This window comes from Psammomys obesus, unplaced genomic scaffold (assembly GCF_907164565.1).
Source record: "Psammomys obesus unplaced genomic scaffold, mPsaObe1.curated_primary_1811, whole genome shotgun sequence".
In the NCBI taxonomy this organism is placed as follows: domain Eukaryota; kingdom Metazoa; phylum Chordata; class Mammalia; order Rodentia; family Muridae; genus Psammomys; species Psammomys obesus.
In genome coordinates, this window is record NW_026595981.1 from 1369305 (window position 1) to 1384770 (window position 15466).

Genomic DNA, 15466 nt, shown 5'->3' on the forward strand with positions numbered 1-15466 from the left:
AACCCAAAAACCAAACACCCTCGCAGAGCTCTGCTGCCCCTGCCCCCACTTCCCAGAGTGCTGGGATTGCAGGCGTGCACCATTGCACCCGGCTTTCTTTTCTTTCTTTTTTTTTTTTTTTGAGACGGTGTACGAAGATCCGTCCACTTGCCTCTGTGTCCCGGGTGCCGGCATTAACGGCACGGCCGATGCTACCTGGCCGAAATGGCGGTTTTTTGAGACAGGGTGTCACTCTGGAGCCCAGATGCCCTGTGTCTGTGCATTACGTGCATGAGTGTGCTCATGCACACAGCATATAGGTGTGTGCGCATGTCCATGTGTGTGCATAAAATGTGGAGACAGCCCTAGTTGCTCTTTCTTTGGGAGCTGTCCACCTCGGCTTTTGTTATTGTTCGAAACAGGGTTTCTTACTCGCATGGAATTTGGCAAGTAATGTTAGACTGACTGACCACTGAGCCCCAAGGATTCACCTTTCTCTGCCTCCCCCTTTTGACACCATGTCCAAAGTTAATTAATTAATTTCCTTCCTTTATTTCCTTCTTTCCTTCTTTCTTGACAGGGTTTCTCTGTGTAGCCTTGGCTGTCCTAGACTCACTTTGTACACCAGGTTGGCCTCGAACTCAGAGAGAGCCTCCTGCTTCTTCTTCCTGAGTGCTGGGATTAAAGGTCTGTGCCAGTGTGCACAGCTTCAGCCCTACTGTATTACATTTGTTTAGTGTGTGCGCGCGCGTGTGTACATGCATAGCACAGTAGATAAGCAGAAGTCATAGGAAAGCTTTTGGGAGTTGGCCTCACCTCCCAACACATGTGTCCTGGGGATCCAATTCAGGTCATCAGGCTTGGTGGCAGGTGCCTTTACCTGCTGAGCCATCTTGTCCCACCACCCGCTTGCCCTTTTGATGCAGGGTCTGGTGTAGCCTGGCCTGCCCTCGGACTCCTCGTCTGTGGATGACTCTGAGCCCTGATCCCCCTCCTGGCTCAGACCTGGGAGTGTCTGCCTCCAGGTGCTGAGATAATAGGCACCCGCCGTCATGCTAGAATGGGAATCTTATCTGGGACTAATGATTGCGTCAAGGGACACAGGAAGCCCTCTGAGGGAAGAATGCCTTCTTCATTGGACTCTTGGTTCTGTGGTTTCTACAAATGTTAGAAACATCTGCACTGTTGCTGCAGGGGGTCTGGGAGAACAAGCCACGTCTCGTCAGTTGCCAGAGCTGTGCGGCACTGGGGGCGAGCTTTGGCCTTCTCGGTGGTATAATTCTGAAGGTGCGCCTGGCTCTTGAGTGTCTGGGGATGCCTACCGTGCTCTCTGTCTTTACACACACAGAAAACGTCACGAACGGCACAGTCGGGAGCACTGCGGAGCCAGAGCACGAGGAGGTGAGCCTGATGAATGGCTGGCTCAGCTGTAAGGCCCAGGATGAGATCCTGAACTTGGCGTTCACCGTGGGCTCCTTCCTGCTCAGTGCCATCACCCTGCCCCTGGGCATCATCATGGACAAGTATGGGCCACGGAAACTCAGGCTGCTGGGCAGGTCAGTATGGGTTCCTTGAGGCAGGATGAGGCTAGGTCCTAGCTTGAGCTGCATTCCCTGCTGACTGGAATCTTGGAATGTGTTAGCAGGTGCACCCTGGGGCTCTCTAAATACCTGCCTGGGGCAGGGTTACCACACTGTCTGGCACAGAATCACTTGATTCTGTGATCCTCAGTGTGTTCTGCATGCACTTCTGCGTGCAGCCAGAGGGCGTGAGCCCATCTGGGAGGCCCTCAACGTGCTTGTCCTTAACATTAGCTTTTGGGGCCTTTGAGATGGTCCATCAGGTAAAGACGCTTTGCCCCCAAGCCTGATGATCATTGTTCTGTGCAGGGAACCTGCATGGTAGAAGGCAGAGTTGCAAGTTGTCCTCTGACCCCTATACTCGTGCCATGGGATGCGCACACCGACACATGTGTGCCCCTACACACACTAAATAAAATAAACAGAATAGAGCTTTGGTTTCCAGAGACTTCTGGCCTTATAATTCCTCCAGAAAAAAAGTTTCTGAGCATACATAAATATATGCAAATGTAAATTAGTTATTCATGCATTAATCTTCCTCCTCCTGTGCGTGCGTGTGTGTGTGTGTGTGTGTGTGTGTGTGTGTGTGTGTGTGTGTGTAGGGGGATGAGAGTTGCTACATGTTAAAATCTGCCTAATGTGTGCTGGGTAAGTGTTCTATACCTACTTTACAGCCCATACATGCCATTCGTAATATTATTAGAGTACTTGCCTAACGTGTGCACAGCCCTGGGTTCTAATCCCAGCACTGCAAAACAAAACAAAAAAACAACTAAGAATAAAGTTAATCAATTAGTTAAAGTGTTTTTGCAGACAGGGTTTCTCTGAGTAGGCCTGGGAGTCTTGGAACTCCCTCTGTAGACCAGGCTGGCCTTGAATCAGAGATCTGCCTGCCTCTGCCTCCTGAGTGCTGGGACTAAAGGCAAGCACCACCACAGCCTGGCAGAATTAATGACATTTTAACAATTACAAAATGAGGCTGAGGATGCAGCTCAGTGGTTGAGCACTTGTGTAGCACATGAGCGACCCACGGTTCAATTCTCAGCACAGAAAAATGTCGTCATGGATCAGCATCCTCTGGATTATCATGCACACCTCAGGAGGCATATTTCCCAGGTCTCATTAGAACTGTTAGTAACGATTATAAACATTTTGAAGTGCCACATAGTAATTGCCCCCATGTAACTCAACACTGAAAGCAATTGCTGTTGTCGTATAATTGTGCGCTTTCTGTTTGGTTGTAGTGCCTGCTTTGCTGTCTCCTGCTTGCTGATTGCATATGGAGCAAGTAGCCCAGACTGTGAGTACGACTTTCTTCCTTTTTGCCAGAAACTGGGGAGAGCGCCATCATACACAGGTGTTGACTGGCCCACCTGCTCCTGGATGGTGATGTGTATGATCTCTGTATACATCATACATACCACATACACACACGTACCATACATCATGTATATGATATATGTGTAACAACTATATTAGGCCTGGTGTCACCTGTTCAAGCCAGAAGGGTAATCTCCTGGGTGGCTGTGGCAGCTTTCTGGTGGTCTGTTACCTAGGATTTAGCTCTTTCAACTGCATGGCTAGTAAGAGAACAACCATCCCAAGCAAATGTGTGGGAGTTGTTTCCAGGGTGTATGAGGCTCTTATCTCATCCCCAAGCCACAAACCTGTGAGTGGTAGCCTCATTGATGCCACTTTAAAGACAAGCTTTACGGACCAGGCCAGCTACATGCCTTTCATGGTGCAGAAATGGTAGGCTGAGCCTTCTGCTCTTCCTCCTCTTTTTTTTTTTTTTTTCCTTCAGTACGGGAAACTGAACCCAGGGCATGCAAATGCCAGTCTAGCCCTCTACCACTGAGCAAATATGCACGGCACTTGGACACTTGAGGCTGAGGTAGCTAGCCCAAGCTTGTCTCAAGCTTGCTGTCCTCCAGCTTCAGCCTGAGGGCTGGGATTACAGGCCTGATGCATCACACCCAGCTGAGTTGAGCCCTCAAGGCAGCCTAGGCCAGCCCTTGAAAAACAGCCTAGGAAATACCTGGACTCCATCCCCAGTCAGGGAGTATGAGGGCTTTTAATAACAACTCCAAAATAGAACCTGAATTTCACTACGGTCTTTTCCAGGCTCATTCACTGATTTTCAGGAACCTGGGGTTTTGGTAACTGAGCAGCTTTTGGGGGGCCATTTGATTACTGCTAGATTAACAGAGGAAAGAGAGAGGTCATCCATTTTGCTAGAACTCAAGCTCCATGAGGTAGGCAGAGGGATGAGGGCGAGAAAGAGAATGTTCTTCAGGGGTCATTAACCCTTGATGGCTTGTCCTTTAGTTTAGCTTGTCTGTAGCCTTCTGGGCTTGGGCTCCCTGGGTTCCTCTACTGATGACGTTCTGTCTGCCCACAGCGCTCTCCGTGCTCATCTTCATTGCCTTGGCTCTGAACGGCTTTGGGGGGATGTGCATGACGTTCACCTCGCTAACAGTAAGTACTGGCTCGTTAAGGAACGTTTCCAGCCGAAAAACCGTGAATTTGGGGCATGTGTGTTGGTTTCTAGGTCCTCTCCTTCCATTCTCCCATATAAATGCTTGGATGTCCCAGGCAGTGTAGGGGCTGTTTCTGCAGTAGCCTGATGGCAGAGCCAGTCTCCTGGGTTCTAACTCAAGCAGGCGTGCCTCCCAGGGGCACTTGCAACTGCCTCTGGCCTTGCCTTTGGCATGGAGGATATAGGTTATTATCCGTGTGCCCAGAGAAGACGGTATCTTCCATGGCTGCTGTCCTGAGGCTCTCTGGGAACTCAGGCTAACAGTGTCAATTATAGACAAGCCTGTTTTGGAACTACCCATCCCAACCTCTGTGGGTGCCTGGAACCCACAGAGTGGCAACATTGTCACACTATTCTTGGCTAGGGCACAGATGTCTGGCAGATAGGTGGGCTGTTTCTTGCAACTTTGAGCATGTTCTCCCATGACCATCAGGATGCTACAAAATGGGAGGAGAGCTGAAGGGAGAGCTGAGGAAAGTTAACGAATAGAACATCTTTCTTAGAGGGAGGATGGCCAGGCAAGGGTACCATCTGTAGGCTTCTATTGGCAGGGACATTTCCCTACTCAGTTTATCTCTGAGGAAGGGCTGGGGATTCACCAGCTGCCATTACTGCTTGTGGTGAAGTATGGTTCTGATTTCCAGTATGCTTGAGTCAGGAGTCCAGCTGTTTCTTTTGCCCTAAGAAAGTTCGGGACCTTCCCGCCCTTTGATAAAGGAGTGCAAAGAGGCGCTAGCATCTCTGTGCCCGCAGGCCCAGATCTCTTTCCACTTTCCTATGCTGTGCCTGGCAGGGAGGATTAACTGTCTGGGCCTGTGTCCGTGGACATGGATCCGTCATTACAGTATCTGTTCAGTGAAAGGTCATTGCAGTCTCTGTTCAGTGAAAAAGGGCCAGTGTAAGCAGTGTGTATGCTGTGACCTGGGTGTGGTAACCCTGAGGCTCTGCTTCACCTCTGCCGGGTGCCACGCAGATTCACTCTGTATCTGTTGGAACATTTTTATTTAGTTTTTAAAATCAGATGCATTTAAAATAAAAATAAATGTAGTCTGTCCTCTTGTAATCCCAGAGGAAAACAAATGTTGAAACAGTGAGAACTATGTTCTTACTGTGAAAAGTACACAGATTCCACTAGGTTGTGTAAATGTGAAACAGGAGTCATGTGCGGCTCTGTTTGGTCTTGGACAGCGTGAAAACCGCCAGGCCTTTTTATCCAGATGAAAAATAAGAACCCGGCATGGCCCCTGTTGTTTCAGTCATGCTGGGCATCTGTTAGAGCACATCTGAATTTCAGGGATGTAAGTTTGAGATGGTCCTGGGACTCGAGGAGCTTAAGATGCAGAATGATGCTTAGCATGCTTAGTCATCATGAAGCATGGGATAAATCTGGGCTGGGGTGTAGCTCAGCGGCAGAGTGCTTGCCTGGCATGCATATGACTCCAGCTACCAACTCCAGCACTGCATTTATAAAGAGACAAGCTGCATATGGTGGTTTGTAATCCCAGCGCTTGGGAGGCAGAGGTGAGACAGTTGCTGTGACTGAGGCCAGCGTGGGCTACAGAATGAGGCTTTGCCTCTGTGACCCTGAACTAATAAAAAGAATAGCTAGATATGAGCCCACGTTCTTGTAATCCCTATGATTAGAAGGAACATAGGATCGGGGAGCTCAAGGCCATCCTCAGTTACATGGGAAGTTCAAGGCTACCCTGGGCTCATCACAACCCTGTCTCAAACAGTAAAAGACAAATAGACGAAAAACACCATATGGGGAGTTGCTCCTTTTAAGAAGTCCTAGCAGTGGTGGTATAGGCCTTTAATGCGCAGCACTCAGGAGGCAGAGGGAGGCAGGTCTATAGAGCAAGTTCTCGGACAGTAAAGGCTATACAGAGAAACCCTGTCTCAAAAACCAAACCAAGCAAACAAACAAAAAGTCCTGTAGGATCCTGCTGTGGGGTCCAGGCCTTTAATCCCACCACTTGAAGGTAGAGGCTGGAGAATCTTTGTGAGTTCGAGGCCGTCCTGGTCTACACATTGAGCTACAGGACAGCCAGGCTCACAGGGAAACCCTGTCTCAAAACAAACAACTCCTACCTCAAAACAAAACAAAACAATGCCAGAATTAAAAAAGAAATTCAGTAGGGGCAGATACAGTTATGTGCCTAAAATCCGGGTTCTCAGGAAGCTGGGATAGGAGAATCAAAACTTTGAAGCCTGCCTGGGCTACACAGCAGATTTTATCTCAAAAACAAAGAAACAAACCAAAACCAAAACACAAAAAAGAGAGGGAGCCTTTATTCTGTTGTGCCTACTTCCATTTTCATCACTCTTTTTAGTTAGCATGCAGAATAGTATATTTCATGATGACATTTTTACACATTCTTACCTTTCTGCTTATTCATACTCCCTCCTGCTATGTCCACAACAATAAAGAGAGCCTTTAAAATGAAGCCGGAAGCTCTTGTCCAAGGCACTCTTAGGAAAAAGTATCCTTTTGACTTCTCTTGTTTTGTTGTTGTGTAACATTTTGGAATTACAGCCTGCAAAATTCTAAGTGTCTACCTTCACGGATTGGAGAGCGTACCCTTCAGTGTTGGTTTGTCTGTGCGCATCAATCCTGTTCCTCTGGCTTTAGCTTTATCTACACAATGCGCCTTCCATTTCCCTGCCAGTACCTAGAGCTCCGCATCTTAGTTTCCAGCGATTGTCCCTGCTGTCACTGAGTTCTGTGCTACCCTGTAGTAGAGACAGACTGTCATTCATTCACCTACTTTCCCACTCAAGGATGTTCAGGTTGGTCTCCACCTCTTCCCTTTGTGAGCACTATTGAAATGTATAGTCTGTATATGTATTTCTGTGAAAATAAGTTCCGGAAAGTGGAATTTCTAGGTCCCAGGATTAGCATGTTTAATTTTTTTCTTTTTAAATGTTTTTTGAGACAGCGTTTCTCTGTCTGTAGCCCTGTCTGTCCTGAACTCACTTTGTAGACCAGGCTGGCCTCAAACTCAGATATCCACCTGCCTCCGCCTCCCTGAGTGCTGGGATTACAGGTGTGTACCACCACGCTCAGCTGCATGTTTTAAATTTTAATATCTGCTTTCAAGCAGACTCCTGGAGTGGAGTTCACTATCTTCAGTTAATAGTCCCAGTAACATGTCTGAAAGTTCCTTTTTCATACCCCCTTCAAGACATCATTCATCTTTAACATATTCTTAATGTGTGTTTGATTTGATTTGTTTGTTTGAGTGTGTAGGTTGGCTTTCTGAGCTGGTCTCCTCAGCCGCATGGGTTCTGAGGAAGGAACTTTCTTATCACTTGTCTGTAGACATGGAGACATCTTGCCGATCCTCTTTCATCTTCTACGTATTTGTGTTTCATTTCTTCAAGGTCTCACTATGCAGCCCTGGCTGGCCTGGCATTGCTGTGTTTCATCTTTTAAACATTAGGCAGTTTGTCTGGACAGTGGTGGCATTTGAACTTGCTGTGTAGCTCAGGCTGGCCTTCACTCCCTATCCTCCAGCTTTCACCTCTCAAGTGCCAAGATGGATGTGTTTCACCATCCCTGGCCCTGACATCACTGTGTCTTTTCAGAATTGCTTCCTTGTATTGTTTATCTAGTTTTCCTTTGTGTTGCTTTCTCCTCCTCCTCCTCCTCCTCCTCCTCCTCCTCCTCCTCCTCCTCCTCCTCCTCTTCCTCCTCCTCCTCTTCCTCCTCCTTCTCCTCCTCCTCCTCCTCCTCCTTCTTCTGCTGCTGCTGCATCTTCTTCTTAATCTTATTCTTCTTCATGTTTTGTAAAAATCTCTTTGAAAAATACAAATAATCTTTCTGTAGGAGTAAAGGATATACCTAGGGTTTTTAGATTTTAATAATATGGTCCATGAATAGGCTCCAGAAAATTATGCACTTAGACCCCAAGCGAATGTGTACATACAGTTCTGTTCAGGGGCATTGGCTTGCAGAGTGTCTGTTGCTTTCAGCATCACTGTCTCTCTCTCTCTCTCTCTCTCTCTCTCTCTCTCTCTGTGTGTGTGTGTGTGTGTGTGTGTGTGTATGTGTGTGTTTCTCGTAGCTCCGGGCTGTCACTTCAGGCTATTTGTGAATGGGCACTGTGTAAAGCACTTGGTAAGAGGGAGCCATCGTTGTAAGGGAAGTATAGGGCTTGTCCTCTGGCTTTTATTATCTTGGACCTAGAGTACAGGGGTCAGTGAGCTGCTATCCCAAGCCATCTCCAGACCTCTGCCTGTTCATATAAACAAGGCTTGCCTGAACCACATCATGCCTGTTTACTCACATACTGTCTGTGGATGCTTTCATGCCATAGGGGTTTCAGGCTGTCATGACAGAGACCATATGGCCCATAGAGAAATGTTTACTTTCTGGTTCTAAATGGAAAACATTTGCCAACCTTTGGTCTAAAGGCTCTGAGAAGCCACACTGTTCTTCACCTGAGGGCAGAGCATCAACACCCCTCAGACCCCCAGGTCGTACAGGCCAGTTCTCTAGACACTTTTTGAGTTGCCTTTTCCACCCCCTAGGCTGGCAGGATCTGCTCGGACATTCCCTGGTCCCACGAGGCTTCCCATGGGACCTCATCTCTCCTCAGAGGGAGTAGGAAGCGGGTCAGTGAGGATAGGCTGACGCTGTTAGGCAGTGTTCCTGGGCTGGTGACGCTTTCTGCTGAGCTGTGCTAAATGTGGTTCTGACACAGCCCAGGCCTTTAAAAAGCAGAACTGTCAGGACCAGCTCCTAGAGACACAGCGCTGGCCATACAGTGGCACTTTCTGTTTGTGTCCCCCATCTGTGTTTTCATTTTGGAGACAAAGAAGTTTTTAAGGTTGCCTTTAGAACTCTCTAAATCAAATCTGCAAGGACTTTTAAACAGAGAATGCCTCCTTGATAACCTGGGAATGTGGGGGAAATGTGTTGTCAGGGAAACCCTCATTTGGGGACTTTCTCAGGCCCAAGGGGCTTTGTGTGACATGGGCTGTGGGCTGTTACACCCATTGCTGGAGAAGGGGCCCCAACTTGGCAAAATGCCTTTTCCTCACAGACCAGGAGGAGGTGGCCCATAGCTCGTACCCTCACCCACTCTCACCTCCCACCCTCCACCCTCACAGAGCCTGGGGAGTCTACACCCTGTCCTCCCCGCGGTAGTCCTTTCCTTCAGTGTGAAGGTTCAGAGGCTGTCCAACAGTCAGAGCTGTTTCTCTGAGGTTTCTGGGAGCATGGAGCCTGGGCATCCCTGAGGGAGGGGCCCGCCAGTCCACTGGTGCAGGCACACACCCGTGGTGTGGAGCCTTGGCCTCCCCCAGACATCTGGTCAGCACACTCTGGTCTGTTTGCTCAGTGTCTTTAGTTTGTACAGCCCTTTAGCTCGCTCCATCAGCTGAAGCACAAACATCAGCCGGCGGCTGATGGCGTCTTTGGGCCTCCACCCCACAGTCCAGGGCCTGGGTTGCTTAGAGATGGGAGCAGATGCAGCCAAAATTGTGAACATATCTTTTCCACTTCATTACCCTGACCCTTGTCAGTGTGGGCGGGATGGGGAGTTCTGGTCTGAACCTTCACAGAAAAGTGGTTACAAAATGCCCAGGGGGGAAAAAAATCTCTCTGTGAGCTTTTCCCATTTTGTTCATTGAAGTTTGGCTTTAAACCCGAGGAAGAAACGATCCCAGGGGAATTAGATTGGAGCGTGAAGAAAACAGTACATGCACATCCCTCTCTTTAAGGACCCAAGGGACAGGTGTGGAAGCAAACGGCCCCTGTAAGCAGATGGGAGTCCAGCAGCCTTCCTTCTCAGCCCCATTCTACAGGCAGGCAGAGTTTCATTTGCTTCCATACCTGTACAGCCCAGGTGCCAAGTAGGTAGGACCAGAGCCCGCTTAACCTCTGATTTCTTATTTCCACCCACGCCTTGGGAAGCCAAAGCAGTGAGCTGATGGCATTGGCCTGGGGAAGTTTGACCCATCAGAGGGGTTCTACCTGATGGATTTTCCCCAAATGACACGTGCAGGCGTTGACAGGAGGCAGTAGGGGTGTCGGCACAGATCTGAGTCTGGCAGGTGGAACGGGAGGTGGCTGGGAGAAAGCAGTTCCCCCTGCACCCTGCACCAGTGAAGCGGAAAGGTGACCGGCAAGGACCTTCCCCGTGATGTGTGCTGAGGGGAGCCTGCTTGTTTCCGTTAGGGAATGACCCAGCTTTGCTGGGTCCACTTGTCCAGACTAGTTCCTGGGTAGATAGTCTGTACTAGGTAGGTAGGCCGGGTCCTGGCTTATACAGGCTTTACTGAGCTCGGTGTGTTTGCCAGCCACCTGAGGAAAAAACTCATTCCTTTGAACGACCACAGGCTTACACTGTGAGCCCCTGCGCCCTGCCTGCTTCTCTAACTTCATTCAAGAGTCAGGGTGTATCCCCTGGGCGCATGGATCCAGGAAGCCTTGGTTAGGAAAAGGAGTGTCACTCACCCCACGGCCTTCCCTGTGAAAAGATGCACACGTCTTTGTGCTTCTTAGGGTCCCTAAGGAAAAAGGTCCAAACTTTTTGGCAGTGGCCTCTGGGGATTCCTGTCCAGTGGCCTGAACACCAGGGGAGGGGCTGCCCGCAGCTGCTGTTTTCCCCTGTGGGAATGTGACACAGCTGGGCCTGTTTTATGGTACAGCTGAGGCACTCAGGGAGGGTGAGTCATCAGGGTGAGGGAAGGCCTACTGGGAGGCCCAGGAGCTCAGGCACGAAGGACAGGTTCTGCTTAGCAGAATCCGAGGCAGCAAAGTGGCTGTGAGCAGAAAGCATGGAGCTGGGAGAGGTGCTGAAGCTGCCCTTCCTGTGAGTGTGCCTGGAGCACAGCTCCCGCTCTCTCTCTGGGAGCAGAGCTGGTTTCCCTCCAGCATGCCCTCGAGCCCAGCTAAGGCAAGTCAGCTTACTACTCAGTGAGCACTAACCACGTCACTGGCACCGCCACTTCTCGGCACCGCTCTATCTGACAGAACTGGGCAGGGGCAGAAGGAAGAGAGACTAAGAGAGAGAGAGGGAACCCAGACCTGGAAGAAACAGGGAGAGTCCGTATACAAACTCAGGTCCCGAGGTGGGATGGCCCTGGATTACAGGTCAGCTGAGGGCAGAGGTCTAATCCCCAGTGAGCTAGAATCAGACAGGATGCCTCATAAGGGACATGGAAGGGGAAAGATGGCATGTGAGGAGAAATGGCTTGAGACCCAAACAGAAGGTTGTACCGGGCCTTGAACTGGCTACACTTTTGAATCCTGAGTTTGACCGTTAGTAGCTTGAGGGAGTCCTTTGACTCTTAAATGTTTTGTTCTAAGATAGGCTGGCTGAGGATGACTGTGAATTTCTAATCCTCCCACTTCTACCTCCTGAGGGCTGGTGAGCACCGTGCCAGGTTTAGACTCTGAGAGTTTTGTAAGCAGTGAATGAACATGACAAGGAACATTTAGACTTAGACGGTAGCTTTCATGGTTTTGAAGATGTTACAGATATAGGTGCTAAAAATAGTTGCTATTAGTATACGTGCTATTTAATGGGAGGGAAATCTGAGGGTGCCGCCCCTGAGCCAGCCAATGAGAGAAATCTCTGGCAGGCAGGACCTCTTTGGAAAGAGAAGGAAGCAGCCTGAAGGAGAAAACACAATTAGCATTACTACTTAGGTACAAGGTAACCAGTACCAAAGGGAAGCCCTGGCTCTGTAACTGTTGTCAGGATGTTTATGCTTTGGGTTTCATTAGTCAAGGACATCCTCCTTCTCCCTACAGAGCAGTGTCATCCAGTATAAGCCTAGGTCGTCCCTAAACTGAAACACACCTGGACTATTAGTCATTGAGCCGAGTCTGGTAGTTCAAGCTCATGCTCTAGCTTGAGGCAGGAAGATCATGAGTTCAAGATCCTCACAGCTAATATTGTAAGAACCTGTTTTTTAAAAACAAATTAGACAGGCCTGGCCGTGCAAGGCCTGCAATGCTAGTGACTTGGAGGTTAGGGTTGGAAGATCGTTCGTTAAAGCCCTGCTTAGGATGCAGAGTGAGTTCGGGGCCACCTTGGACAGATTGGTGAGGCCCCGTTTAAAGGGAATGCTGGAGATGTAGCCCAGTGGTAGAGAACTTTCTAAGGTGTGCACAGGCTCTGCATTACAGTTCCAGTACTGCGCTCCCCCATCCCAAAAGACTAAATCTTTGCATGAATAAATATAAAAGGACCTATGGTCTAAAACCAGAGACCTAAATTATAGACCATCCAGATAAGGAACTACTAGGCAGTTATTTTCAATTGTGTCAGAAAGGAACAGTAAATAGTTTAGAAAACACTTTATAATAATAGATCAGAAAGGAAAAGTCAAGACACATGCCTGTAATCCTAGTTCTTAGGAGGTGGTGGCAGAGAATCATCTCTCCAGCCCCTAATAGGAGTATGAAGCTAACCTGGCTACATGGGACCATATCTTAAAAACAAACGTGATTGTACAAGGTGCACTTGCCTGTGATCCCAGCACTCAGGGAGGCAGAGGCAGGTGGATCTCTGTGAGTTTGAGACCAGCCTGGTCTACAAAGCTACAGGACAGCCAAGGCTACACAGAGAAACCCAATCTTGAAAAACCAAAACAAAGAAACATACAAAAGTGAAAACCAATATGAAGGGGCTGGAGAGATGATGGTTCAGTTGGTTCAATGGTTAGGAGTATCTGCTCTGTGAGAGGACTTGAGTTTGGTTCCCAGCACCCACACAGCAGCTCTCAACCATCTATAACTCCAGTTTCAAGGTATCCAACACCTGGCCTCCTTGGGTCCCTGCATGCATGTACGTAGACATATATGCAGGCAAAACACCCGTACATATAAAATACTGGCAACAACACAGAAGGGGAAGTTAAGAAGCTGGTGCACCCCTTTAATCCCAGCACTCAGGAGGCAAAGGCAGGTGGATCTACGTGAATTTGAGGCTAGCCTGGTCTACAAAGGGAGTTCCAGGGCAGCTAGAGCTACTGTACAGAGAAATCCTGTCTCAAAGAAAAGAGAAGTTAAAGAGGGGTGGGAGAGGGAAGGGTTAGTTGGATACAGTGTTGCAACCCTGTAGTCCCAGCTGTTTGAAAGACTAAAGCAGAAAAATGACTTGTGCCCAGGAGTTCAAGATCAGCCTGGGCAACTTAGTGCAACTTCGTCAGAAGAAGGAGAAAGTATAACAGTATGTGGGGCTGGTGAGATGGTTCAGTGGGTGAAGCAAGGCACTTGCTGCCAAGGCTGATGACCCCAGGGTCAGTCCCTGGGATGCAAATAGTGGAAGGAAAGAACCAATTCCCACAAGTTGTCTTTGTTCCAAATGTTTTATAGTGGACATGCATTCCTCTTATAATTAGAAAAAAAATATTCATAATTTAAAATGCAAGAAATGGGCGTTGGCGGGAGGCTGTTTAATGTGGTTTGCTCTGAGGCTCCGTGCTCCCCTCAGAAGGGCACGCTGGCCAAAATAACATGAGTTTTCTTGGTTTTGTAACACTCTTCCAGGTAGGAGGCTGGGTGCTGTGGCCCATGCCGGTAATCCCAGCACTTTGGGAGGGGCCAGGTGAAAGATTGAAGGATCATAGGAGATCTTGTCTCAGAAAACTGATCAGAAATGCTCCAGGCAGGTAGCCAGGAGGGAGAGCTCAGCTGCAGCTATCCATCCTGCCCAGGGCAAATGATTTCATCATGAGCAGGTGAACTGCCCTTCTGTCTCTGGAGTCTGGTGTGAGGAGATCAGAGCAGGGCCCTTGTTACGCTGGCCTCTATCCTGGGTAACGGATATGGTGGGCTTGAGATGAAGATAGAAGAAAGAACAGGGTCAGTCAGCACGTGCTCTGCTTTTCTGGCCTGTTTTCCTAGCCCTGCTGAAGGTTCAGGGCGGATTCTCATGTGGGGAATTTCCCCTGAGGGATAGTAGCTGTGTGCAGGGGTGCATGCTCGGTGTTTACATGGATGCTGCCTGGAGGAGGACGGGTACTGGCCTCCCTGCGTGACCTCTTTGATCATCTTTCTTTCTCCACCCTTCCTGAGTGGACTGCAGTCCCCTGCAGCAGTGTTTCCCTCTCTCCACATAGGCAGTTGCTGCGAAGTGCTTCTTCCTGACAGACGCCTTTCCCACAGGTGTATTTTGCTGCCTAAAAACACGCATTGGGATGGGAATGTGCCCTTGAACTGCCCCATTCTTCCAGGCAGGTGTGCAGGGAGCAGTTAACTCAGCGCTCACCTGAGCGGGTTCATGTGCACTTGGCCGTGTCACATTTTCTTTGTCTCCTATGCCCCTCACTTGTCCCCCTCCCACCCCTCCCAGAAAGTTTAGAATGAAGAGAAAAAGCTTCTTCTGTGCTAAGAATTTGGAAAAAGCTTAGCTCATCACCCTGGCTTTGTACCATAAGACTTATACATTTGTTAATGTTCCTTCCCCCCCAAACTATCCTGTTTCTTACTAATATTCTGAAAAGTACTAATTACCTAGAATTTGTTTAGCATTCATTTCACCTAGAGCATGCAAGTCCAGTGTGCAGTTGTGTCGTTTTGGTTTTTGAGACAGGGTTTCTCTGTGTAGCCTTGGCTCTCCTGGATTTCTTTTTAGACCAGGCTGGCCTCGAACTCACAGAGATCCGCCTGCCTCTGCCTCCCAGAGTGCAGGCGCTGTGCCCTGCTCCAATGTGTTTTAATGTATTTACAGAGGTGTGTAGTCATCTCTTCAGTCAACTCCACCACCCCAAACAAAAATCCTGCACCCCGGCCTTTGCCTATCACTAATCTACTCTTTGAATTTGTCTACGTGGGACATTCCAGACAATGGACGTATATAACGTGCTCTTTTAAGAAAATCATCTGGGGAAAGGTGTTTTGCGCGCATGTTTGTATGTGCACCGCATGCATGCAGTGCCCACGGAGTCCAGAAAAGGGCATCGGATCCTCTGGAACTGGAGTTCAGGTGGTTGTTCGCCACCGCGTGGGTGCTGGAAGGAGCCAGGTGTGGTCTCCTGAGCCCTCGTGTACTGTTTTCCCAGGCTCACACCACGGAGCACGACTCAGTTCTTCTCTCCTTTTGGCAGTTCTGTAAATAGCACCTTTCGTTTGTCTGTTCATCTTGGAGGGCTGTTTCCACCTTTGCTATTAGGAAGAGAGCCGTCCTAAACGCTGGTGTGCAAAACATAGTTCTCTATCTCCTAGGAGTACCTAGAGGAGACTAGACGGGTTACTTTGTTTCAGCTGTCTGAAAAACCAACTGTTTCCAAAGGGGCTGTAGTGTCTATTCCTTCTGGAAGGTTATACTAGCTCCCTCTGGGCTCCCCCCAAGCCTTGTTACTGCCTAACCTAGAACGGCCACCCTAGTGCGGCTTGTGTGCATGCACG

General features: G+C 48.9%; 1 protein-coding gene across 3 annotated transcripts in view; it reads left to right on the forward strand.

The window, feature by feature from the left end:
- Positions 1-15466, forward strand: part of Slc43a2 (solute carrier family 43 member 2) — a 44622-nt gene that overhangs the window by 9919 nt on the left and 19237 nt on the right. For all 3 annotated transcript variants that reach the window (XM_055619637.1, XM_055619638.1, XM_055619636.1), the window contains exons 3-5: positions 1328-1535; positions 2804-2859; positions 3961-4037. In XM_055619637.1, the coding sequence (XP_055475612.1) occupies positions 1328-1535; positions 2804-2859; positions 3961-4037 (341 nt within the window). The remainder of the gene's footprint in view (positions 1-1327; positions 1536-2803; positions 2860-3960; positions 4038-15466) is intronic.